General features: G+C 40.3%; 1 protein-coding gene across 1 annotated transcript; it reads right to left on the bottom strand.

Moving 5' to 3' along the window:
• Nucleotides 1-610: 610 nt before the first annotated feature.
• Nucleotides 611-10,332, bottom strand: LOC141647460 (nuclear envelope-associated protein 2-like). Its single transcript, XM_074455643.1, has 5 exons — nt 9,592-10,332; nt 9,294-9,397; nt 2,128-2,589; nt 1,939-2,040; nt 611-1,065 (listed from the first exon to the last, which is right to left on the bottom strand). Exons 1-5 carry the CDS (start codon nt 9,797-9,799, stop codon nt 898-900), a joined length of 1,044 nt encoding a protein of 347 aa, XP_074311744.1. The 5' UTR covers nt 9,800-10,332; the 3' UTR covers nt 611-897.
• Nucleotides 10,333-11,886: the final 1,554 nt, after the last annotated feature.

Below are 11,886 nucleotides of genomic sequence, written 5' to 3'. Positions count from 1 at the left end.
TACAAATCTTCAAAACCCAAGTGAAGGGAAACAGTAGAAGTGGAAACTATAGATGAAAGATGCTCCCAAAAATTCGACAACTTGCATACACAAATACAATAAAACCAAAGAAGCAGCCCCAATTAAAGAAACTAAATTACTGAAACCCACCCCACCAAAGCAATATAGACAAAAGCTTAAGAAAGCCAAAGACCAATACAATAGCAGCTAACCAAGCTAAAACAGGCCTAAAGTTCAACCGAAAAAATCACAAGAAAGGGGGAAATGATATCACCGATAGTGTGGAATGAAGCGCAAATCACAATCGAGCAACCGCTTCTTGATAATCGCTCTTCTTAATCGGGAAAAACGATCTTGATCACGGTAACCAATCAAAGCCCCCTTTCCTCAAGATCAAACGCAGCTTAAAAACTTAAGATAATCGGCTTATGATATTCGGCTCGCCGGCGACAGAAAGAAAGTCAGCGACGGAAAAGCCGCCGGCGAGCCAGAAGAACAAACGGAACTGATTTAGTTTAACAAAAGGGGTTTTCTCTCTCCTAGGGATTTTCTCTCTCTACGGGGGTTGGGGCTATTACGTGAGTGTTCATTATCTAGATTCGGAAATAATCTGTATAAAAACGAAAAAATAAATATAGAAAAGTTTGTCGATTCTACAAATGTGACTTGAAGAGCACAAGGAGCCTGTATTTACAGAATTACAGATAATTTGCCTCTATGGTTTTGCCTAGTTAACATCCTAAGCTGGCTTTCTAAGCTATTGTCTATATTTTACAACACCGTTGCAAGGATTGGGGTTTGGTCATGTAGCATTCTACAAACTCGAATCCCTTCCCCAAACCATGACACACTATTCTACAAAATACTTACTCTCTATGTTGTATCATCAACAGTGATTTACCGTCTAGAGAAGACTACCAACACGACCATTGACATGGAAACAAGGAACTTAAAATTCTGGCTTTCCCAGAAATTTTGCTTCTCAGAACTCTCAAAAATAAATTGCTTCTTTGTAGCTACTTGATCCTGCAATTCTTTTATAGCTTTGTCCCTTCGCTCCCCCATCTACAACCACAGAGGTAAACGAATGAGTGTGAGGATACAGTAATAAGAGTCTAATGTGAAGAACCAAATAAATAAAAAAACATAATAGCAATTCTTAAATCCGATATGCATGTTCACTTCAGTTCAGCACCAAACAATAGACCAGAAGATAGAAAAATGGTCCTTGCCATCTAGTAAAGTTCGGCATGTTACAAAATTGTCAATTTCTAAGTATTCTTTGATGATGGATAATATGAAAATTCCAGAATGCTAGAGGGTGCAGCTAACTCCGGGTTGAGAAATGAAGAACTAGGAGTATAATATGAGATAAACTTTTCACTTATGAGGTCGAACCTATGTAATGTACAAGAATCGACATTCAAGCATGTGGGTGTGGAAGTAGACAACCCTAACCAATCCTACAATTCAAGCTTGACAAATGTAGAAGAGATTGTATATGAAGCACTTGGTATAACAATTAACATTCAATGATTTAAGCCTCATTTCTCAAAAATATTTTTGTTCTACCTACAGAAAACACAAAATATTTAAGACTTAAAAATTTACGTTTGTTTTGCAGATGTGTCCCCGCTCTTGTATTCATGTTTTAATTTAAGAGTTCCCATGGTTAAAATATTGAGTCATGGGGAATCTGAAACTAAGATACGTGCATGTGTCCACCCGAGTCCAAGTAACATAAATGGAGAATACCCCAAACCAGAACCAGGGTATTCCAATTACTCTCCATGAGTGTTTAGACCTTCGACTTAGGCTCGTCGATTGTTCTTGATAATAATCTTGAGACCCGAGTCGCAAAAGGTTTAACCATATAGATTCCATTCTGAATTTGAAAACTTCAGAAAAGAACTAGCAACTAGGTATAAGTATGATTACCCGTTGAAGCTTTCTTGTTTGAGAACGAGCTTCTTGGAGACAGAACTCCAACTTCAGTACTCGTTTCTTCAACTCCTGATCAGCCTTCCGATGTTTGTCCAGCTATTCAAGAAGCAAATTTCTCAATACAAACCAACAATGATAAATTTGAATATAATAGCTTAACAAATAGATCCTAAATCAATATACCTGACTTTCTAATTCCTTGGTCTTTAACTTCCAATGGGCAGAGAGAACCCTGATTTCATCTCTAAGTCTAGCTATTTCATCATCCTTTGCCGATAAAACCCTATTAATCTTCTCAAGATTCTTCGGGGACACCTCATCTAATATCCTCATAAGCTCACATTCCTTGCTCATGCCGGATTTGGCAATGGCTTCCATGATATCACGTTCAACTCTCATGACTTCATCTTTAAGTTGTATTTGTGAAGACTCCCTCAATTGCAGATCCTTCTGAAGTTTATCTAACTGTTTGGCCAGCCTCACAACACGATGTTCGTGTTCCATTATTAATTTATCTTTATCTTCCAGGTCCCGCAACAAAGCCAGACACTGAAACTGTGCTGATTGAGCTGATGCAGCACTTGCATCTGCTGTAGCTCGAGTGATAGTGAGCTTAGCTCGAAGATCATCAAGATTGTTGAGGTACTGCACTTCATTACAATTTGCAGTCAACAAACCAGGATCATAACACTGATATATGACAAGTTTAAACTTTACAGGCACCAAAACCTTGATCGAGATGGTTGAAAACTTGAAATCAGTCATTCTTGTCACAATTTTTTTTAAATGTGTTGATCTCATACATGTTTCTGGTGAGACCAATTCATGTGTACTAATTTATCTATTGACTGGATACAAGACAAGTTCACCAGATAATGTTGCTGAGTTTGTCTCGATCAATGGAGACATTCCACATTTGGTCAAAGAAAACATAAAATGAGAACTACTCACTATTGTACAGGTCAATGTCCATAGTCATTTAATCAAAATCCTGCTATCCAACATTATTAAGTTTATTTACTTATTTATCTGACAACATTCTTATTATATCAAGGCCGCAATACCGGAGCATGTCCTTTTTTAAGTGTTTTGAAAATCACCTGACAGCATTTTAAGGTAATTTTTAGCCGGAACAGCCAATATCACGATCTGAATAAAGATATTTAATACTTTGCACAATGCTAGACCAACCGTAGACAACTAGACATCATACAGACTCATACAACACACACAACATGACACTAGTAATAACCAACTCGCAATCATAAAATTAGAATCCAACAAGGAGTATATAATTGGTATGAGAATAAAATCTAGTACGGAATAAATTTTTTTTTACTCCATCAAATAGTATAATCTACCAAAAAAAGTTGACTTATAAACTGCAGAAATAATTTGACAAAATCCGACACAAGACACAAGCTCTATTCCTCACGACTCATGAAGCACCGATCTTCATGAAAGTATGAAACAATCTAGTAATTGTCTATTTTTCAGTGAAAAATGGTGAACCAACATTGCAATTTATTGTTGAGGTCCCAACCACAGAATATGTAGATCAAGTACACATTTTAATATGCTGTACCACTCAGCAGCATCAATATTTAAAGTTAAAGCATCATGCTTGTTTACCATATAATGAATCTAGTACTACTGTCTCAATAAATTTTGGCCATTTTAAGAAAAGCAATAACTACAAGATACAGCGACACATTAATTAAGGGTAATGATAATGCCACAACAATACAAGCTAAGTTCAAGGGCATGTTACTATTTACCGTCTCACAAACATGAGTGACATTAGTAATTTCAAAGTGGCATTATGCCTTACCTAAATTAAATGCAGTTCGACACAAGAGTATAAATTATTGGAGAATAATTGTTCTCAATTATTCTATCAAATCTTTCTCTTTATTCTGTTAAATATTTAGTCAATTATTGTATATCTTCTCCTTAGTCTTAGCCTAACATTAGGAAACTAATTCCCCTTTATTAGGATCTTAAGATCTTGTATGTACTATATAAACGATGTATCCTTCTCCTTGTAATTCACAACTTTAATATATCAATTTATTAATCTTTACATGGTATCAGGAGAAAGGTCTCTCCGATCCACCCCAAATTCTTTTTCCAACGCCTAATGTCAGGCTCCACAATACCCAATGAACTCGAGCCAAGCAAACCGCTTGTGCTTCTCAACGTGCACTCCATCGCCAAATTCGATGGTTCCAACTATCGTCAATGGAGTCTTCAAATTGAGACTCTCCTTCAAGGCTACGGACTATCATCTTTTATTGATGGTAGTGCACCTCCTCCCAAACTCCTCACAGAAAAAGACAAACCTTCCGTACCCAATCCGGCGTACAGTACCTGGTTCCGGCAAGATAGGCTCCTTTTCGGTGCCGTGGCAAGCACCCTAACAACCTCTATCAGCCACCTTCTCAACCGAGACCACACTACCCAACAAGCCTGGGATGCCCTCGCATCATCTTATGCGCGTCCATCTCGAGGTCACATAAAACAACTCCGCCACAAACTTAAACACACTACCAAAGGAACCCTTTCCATCACCGACTACATGAACAAGGTTAAAGCCATCGTTGATGACCTTGCTTTACTCGGTGATGTTCTCTCCCAAGAGGATATCACTGACCATATCATCGACGGCTTACCCTCCACCTATCAATCGGTTATTGATGCTGTGAATGCCCGCGACACACCCATCACCTTCCCTGATTTCCACGAGAAATTGATTCGTCAAGAACTCGTCCTCCAACAAACCGAGACTGCTCAATCCACAACCTTTACTCCCATGGCCCACCCCACCTACACTCGTACCTCCGCTGCCCACAACCACTCTGCCTACCGTACTCCCACCCCCAACCAGACCCCCAACCAGACCCCAAACCAGACCCCTAACCCGTCTGCTTCCACACCCAACCAAAATCCAAAAAATCCGTTTCGTGGTAAGTGTCAGTGGTGTCACGTTCGGGTCACACCTCTCCTATCGTCCCATATTCAAGGCTCTCTACCCTGAAATTCGTGTCCCACCGTATCCCCGCAACCCTACTACCCACTCCTCCTCATCGTCTCAACCCCAGTGCCAACCCCGACCCCTTAACCCGCAGGTCCCCTCCCTCGCTCCCGGACTCGGTGCCTCTCATCATGTCACAAATGGACCGGACAACCTTGCTCTTCACTCTCCATACGATGGTACTGATGAAATAGTCATCGGTGACGGTTCGGGTTTACCCATCTCCAACTCTGGTTCAACATCTCTTCCTTATTCCTCTACTTCATCTTTCAAATTACTCAATGTTTTACACGTTCCAACTATGCATAAAAATATTATTTCCGTCTCAAAGTTTTGCGCCGATAATAATGTTATTATTGACTTCACCTCGTCTTCTTTTGTTGTGAAGGATCAGAACTCGCGCTCCTCTCTTCACCGCCCTCGCCAAGGACTGCGTGTCTACTATCGCCCTCAATGTCGTCTCCGCAAGCTCACGCCCTGACTGTCCACCACACCGACCTTCATCATCGTTTTGGCCATCCTCATCAAGTTGTTTTTAATCAAATTATTAGTTGTTTGAATATTAAACATTCCTCTTCGAATAATACAAACTGCAATGCTTGTTCTATTTACAAGAGTCACAAATTACCTTTTACTGTTTCATCGCTCACCACTCAATTTCCGCTTGAAGTCGTGTTTAGTGATTTATGGACCTCACCTGTGCATTCCTTTGATGATTATAAATACTACGTAATTTTTGTAGATCACTTCACGAAATTTACGTGGTTATTCTCCCTAAAGAAAAAAATCGATACCCATAAAACTTTTCTCCACTTCAAAGCATTTGTCGAAAAACAATTTTCCAGACCGCTTCTCACACTTTACTCCGACAACGGAGGCGAGTTTGAAAAATTAAAACTTGATCTTGCCTCGGCTGGAGTTCAACACCTTACCTCACCCCCTCATACACCCGAACATAACGGTTTTGCGGAACGACGTCATCGCCATATAGTGGATACCGGTCTTGCGCTCCTCTCTCATTCTTCCATGCCCATTCGATATTGGACCCTAGCCTTCCACACTGCGGTTTACCTCATCAACCGCATGCCAACCTCCACCCTTGGTCACCAGTCCCCTTATTTTCGCCTTTTTCAAACTGTACCCAAGTACCATAACCTTCACAACTTCGGAAGCTTATGTTACCCTTGGCTACGACCCTATACTCACCACAAACTTGACCCACGCTCCATTCCCTGTGTTTTTGTTGGCTACTCCCCCACTCAACATGCCTATATGTGTCTAGACACACACACTAATCGTATCTATGTGTCTCGACACGTCCGCTTCGTTGAAAACACCTATCCCTTTGCCTCGCAACAACCCATTTCACCACTTCCAACCTCGTCCTCCTGGTGTGAGCTTATCATCCCTCTCCTTTCCAGTCAACAACCACCAACCCCACCTCCTACTGCCTCCCCAGACTCTCCACGTCCCACCACTCCTGTCCCTCCTAACCCCACAACCCACGAACCTGCTACCCCTCGTACCCATAACACCATCACCAAAGTTTACACTCGCCGCCCACAAACAGTCTCTCCCTCACCTGAAAACAACCCCACTGCCGAGCCACCTCCTCTCACCCACACCCATGCTACTAGAGCATCCCACAACATTTTTAAACCCATCCACAAACTCAACCTGACTGCCCAGCTGCAACCAGTCGAACCAAAAACCACGAAGCAAGCCCTCTCTGATCCGACATGGCGTAAAGCTATGGAAGATCAATTCCAAGCTCTTCAAAATAACAAAGACTGGGAACTTGTTCCCCCTCTCCCCGAGCAAAACATTGTCGGTTGTAAATGGGTGTTTCGTACAAATACAATCCCGACGGACAATTCACAAACATAAGGCTCGTCTTTGTCGCCAAAGGCTTTCACCAAAGACCCTTTAGACTACAATGAAACCTTCATCCGGTCATTAAACTCCGCCACGGTCCGATTGTTGCTTAGTCTTGCCGTCACCAAGAACCTGTCACTTCGTCAACTAGATATCAATGATGCTTTTCTTCAAGGCACACTCACGGATACGGTATACGGGCCCAACCTTCGGGGTTTGTTGATCCTCAAAAACCGTCTCACGTATGTCGCCTTAAGAAAGCAATTTACGATCTCAAACAGCCCCACGGGCTCGTACAATGAGCTTCGCTCCTATCTCCTGGAAACCGGTTTTCATAACTCCTGGTCTCTCGACACATCACTTTTTATTCTCAATGGTACTCACGATTTATTTGTCTCTCGTTGTCATGTCGATGATATCATTGTCACACAGTGCTTGTTCGTCTCGAGTCAACTCCTTCATTCGTGCTCTCGCTAGCGTGTTCTCTCTTAAAGACCTCGGCCCCCTCGCTACTTCCTCGAGTTGAAGTTCAACCGTGCACCAAAGGGTTATTCCTCACTCAACACAAATACACCACCGATCTTCTTACTCGCGCGAAAATGGCTGATGCTAAACCATGCTCTACTCCTATGGACTCCTCGGTCACATTGAGCATTCGAGACAGCCCCCCCTTCGACAATCCCACTGAATTCCGTGCTCTTGTGGGCAGTCTCCAGTACTTATCCCTCACTAGGCCCGACATCAGTTTCGCCGTTGGTATGTTGTCACGGTTTATGCATCAACCAACCGTTACTCACCGGGTCGCCAAGAGGTTGCTACGCTATCTAAAGCAGCACTCCCACTCACGGAATTACCATTCGTCGTGACACTCCTTTAAGCTTACATGCCTACTCCGACTCTGCTTGGGGAGACAATCCTGACGATCTTACTTCCACTGGTGCCTATATAGTCTACCTTGGTCACACCCCTATTTCCTGGAGCTCCAAAAAGCACCGCACTGTATCCCGCTCATCCACGGAAGCTGAATATCGCTCAGTTGCTAATGCCATTGCTGAGCTAACTTGGCTTGGTCATCTTCTTATGGAGCTTCATATTGTACTTCCCTCTACTCCTGTGGTCTACTGCGATAATCTGGGTGCTACCAACCTCAGTGCCAATCCCGTATTTCACTCCCGGATGAAGCATGTTGCACTCGATTATCACTTCATTCGTGAACGTGTGCAATCTGGCATTATGCGAGTGGTGCCCATTGCCAATGATGATCAGCTCGCTGATGCACTCACAAAAGCTCTACCACGACCGCGTTTCAATATGCTCATGTCCAAGATCGGTCTCTCGTCCCGGCCGTCCGTCTTGCGGGGGGATATTGGAGAATAATTGTTCTCAATTATTCTATCAAATCTTTCTCTTTATTCTGTTAAATATTTAGTCAATTATTGTATATCTTCTCCTTAGTCTTAGCCTAACATTAGGAAACTAATTCCCCTTTATTAGGATCTTAAGATCTTGTATGTACTATATAAACGATGTATCCTTCTCCTTGTAATTCACAACTTTAATATATCAATTTATTAATCTTTACATAAATGTTCCTAGATAAGTTCTGTGGTAGCAGTATTCAAGGTAAATATCGGACTACCAGGGCATTTTCAATTTGTGCATAATTACATCATTCAAATAGATATGTAGCTGATCCTTGATGATGTCTACTTTCTAGCTAAACCACTATGGCACTATGGCAGTGTAAAGGGAACTCCATGTAAGCAAATTTAACCTTACGTTGAAAATACAGAAAGACGGTATTAAAAATAATCTGTGATGAAAATTGTATCAATAGATGACGGAAAAGAAAAAATATGTGTTACACAGCTCCAAATGTATAGATGAAAGATAACAACTTTCAAAAGTAAGCATCATTTTCAATACACACTATATTCTTATAGACATGACACCTTGAAACATTAAAACACAACTAAAATGAGAAAATAATCTAATACAAAGCTCATACATACTTGGCAATTTAGTATGAGCTGCCCCCAATATAACACATGCAGGAAATGCCAAAAAGTGACTTACAATGGTGTGGTACATGAAACATGATATGTACAACTCCATACTTATGTTGCTTAGACTCTTCAATATTACTTGGCATACCCTTGTCGGACACTCAACACTCGGACATGGGTAGGTCACTCAAACATTTCATTTAAGACCAGAAACATGATTTTTTAAATAAAATAGCCGAACCCAACACTTGAACATGTACCCTTGTCGAATACTTCTAATCGAGTCCAACCAACATAGCTCCACACCATTTGTTGATGATTGATAACAAATTAACAACATCAACAATGTACTAAATTAAATCCCACTATCCTAGTAAACAAATGAACATTCTAAGCTTAACAATAACACAGAATCATAATAATAAAAGTGGGACCTTTTCAGCACTAGAAGCTGATTCCTGCAATTCCTTATTTTTCTCCACCAATGTTTTATTCAATCTGTACACCTCTTCTTCCATCCCCTTTGCCTTTGCTTCTGCTTCCTAAAACATAAACAAAATTCAAACATCAGCTGCTAAATCATTGAATGTAAAAACATACAATGTAACATCAACGGACATGAAATTATTTCAAGTTAAAAGGTACGATCAGCAGCGAAACAAGGGGATGACACAGAACTACAGAAGGAGTATTAAAAAGGGCATTATTTCAATGCTCAGATAAGTAAAATACATGCCTGTCTGATAAGAGATTCTTTAACATGAGATTGCTCTTGCAAAGTTAGACGAGTTCGAACATCTTTTAATTCAACTGCTAAAGACACCACATTTCGCCGAAAATTCTGCTTCTTCTCACTCAAATCCCTCAACAAAGGATCTATTTCCCTTGATGATACTGTTGTTGGTGTTGTGATTCTTTCACTCTCAGAAATTGAACCCATTAATTAATTTATCAAAAAGCTTTAATCTTGATTAATAATTATTAAATTGAGTTCAAACCCAGATGATAAAAAAGGTATAAATGATTCATTAAGCTTGATTTTTGTGTGGTGGAAGAAGAAAACTGGTGGGTCTTTCGATTTGAGAGGACAAATTAAATTAAAAATGAGTTGAATTGAAAGGATGCATGTGAAGTTTGATTGAAGTAGTTGCTTTCAAGCATTTAATTAACATTTTTAAATTGAAAATAGAAAATTAAGAAAGCATTAACCCTGCAAAAAAAGGAAAGAAAGACGGAGGATAATTAATGAGAGTCAACAACATAAGGTGGATAATTAATACAAGTATGAAGTTGAAATAATTAAGAAGTTGGAAGATAAATCTATCTACAAATGTAAATGTAAATAGTCCAAAATGTTGTTGATTTGTAGGTGAAAGATTTGTGTGAGGTAGACGAGAGATTCGTGATCAAAATGAATGAGGAAAGAGGGAGAGAGAGGAATAATGGTATGAATTCAATTTTTGAAGTTTGAAGGACGGGAGGATGTCACAGCGCGGCAAAATCCCAATTTAAGACAACACAAGCTAGGTAGCACCAAAACTAAACTTAGACACTTTATTACACTTATTACCACATTTTACACGCGACATAAAGATCCCGTGAAATTTAGACACTTTTATTACGTTATTTAAATTTAATAAAATATATATTTTGTAGTTATATATGTGTGTTTTTATTTTTGAAAAAGTATTTGATATTAAATTTAAATAAATGAAGGTAAAATTTGACGTTAAATATAACTTATTCTCATTTCTAAAACCAAAAGCAACTTATAATCAATCTATTTCGACATCTCATTACTTGTCTAAAGAACATCATTTGTCCACCAAATTCAACCATATAACAATTCACGCCATTAACCTTAAATTCAACTTTCCATTTGAAGGTGTGTCCAAATACCATGGACACGGCTCAAAATACCATGGACACGCGTCGGACACGTGCCCAAATAAAAGATGAAAGTTAGACACGGCCTTACAGGTGTCCGACACGTTTTGACGTGTGTCCGACGAGTGTCGTGTCCGAAACGGGTGTCCGACACAGGAACACCGGTTAGGAGGAGTGTCCGTGCAACCTAGAACACAAGTATCCTCCTCAAATCCTCCTAGATCTCCTTAAAAGACGGATATAACTAAACTGATCAAATAAAACCCTACTTGTATAGATGAGACAGTCCTTTTGATAATATCAATGCATTCTATTTTTGTTTAAGTGTAATACTTGATTCGTCTTAAAGGAGAACGTGCCAATGAAATTGTGAGCCCAGACACGACCCATAACGTGTCGTGTCGTGCCGGGTTTGAGCGTGTCCAAGCAATTTCTTCACTCTAACCTTGTTTCTTTGCATTTTTAGTATGCCCGTATCATGCTGAACTTAGGAGGGTGGGCTAGGCCCCAACTTCTTTCTCAAATTTCGGCCTAGACGCGACCCATTGTAATACCCCGTATTTTATTATCGACTGAGCGAGATATTATTATTTAATAGTAGCGTAAAGGTAATTAAATCATGTTTTATGGTAATGGTAAAAGCGTAAAAGTAATTGATTAATTCATATCGTAAGATGAGTCGGGTTTATAGTTGAGTGGCATTTTTGGGTCAAGGTGTCATAGCCCATTTACCCACTTACTACCCACTTACCCATTTACCTTTTACCCCACCAAAACCCTAAAACGAAACCCTAATCTAACCTTAAAACCCAACCCCCTTCATACCGTCATTTCTACACATCACCATCATCAACCCTTTTTCTTTCACGCCTCACGCATTATTTACAGCCAACGAGCGCACGCCGGTGAGTGTGGAGGGAGTAGGGTCTGCCGTGAGTCTAGGGAAGCCGTTGCTAGTGGTCGAGGGTGGTTGTATTGGCCGGAAAAGCACAGGTCGACGGCCGTCACAGGTAAGGTTTCCTGTTTTCATTTACATCACACTTGTTTTGATTTGAGTTGTGCGTCTTTTAGGGACCATTGTGGCGATCGTGGGGGTGTGGGATGTGTTGTTGGTGTTGAGTCGAGTCGGGTGGTGGTGGG

The sequence above is a fragment of the Silene latifolia genome, chromosome 3 (genome assembly GCF_048544455.1).
Source record: "Silene latifolia isolate original U9 population chromosome 3, ASM4854445v1, whole genome shotgun sequence".
Classification (NCBI taxonomy): domain Eukaryota; kingdom Viridiplantae; phylum Streptophyta; class Magnoliopsida; order Caryophyllales; family Caryophyllaceae; genus Silene; species Silene latifolia.
Note: the sequence above shows the minus strand (reverse complement) of the source record. Positions and strands in the feature narration are given on the sequence as shown.

Coding starts and splice junctions, on each gene's coding strand:
- LOC141647460 (XM_074455643.1), bottom strand. CDS start 9,799: ATGGGTTCAATTTCTGAGAGTGAAAGAATCACAACACCAACAACAGTA. Junction 2,041..2,127: donor CCAAGGAATTAGAAAGTCAG/GTATATTGATTT, acceptor CTTCTTGAATAG/CTGGACAAACATCGGAAGGC. Junction 1,066..1,938: donor AAACAAGAAAGCTTCAACGG/GTAATCATACTT, acceptor CTGTGGTTGTAG/ATGGGGGAGCGAAGGGACAA.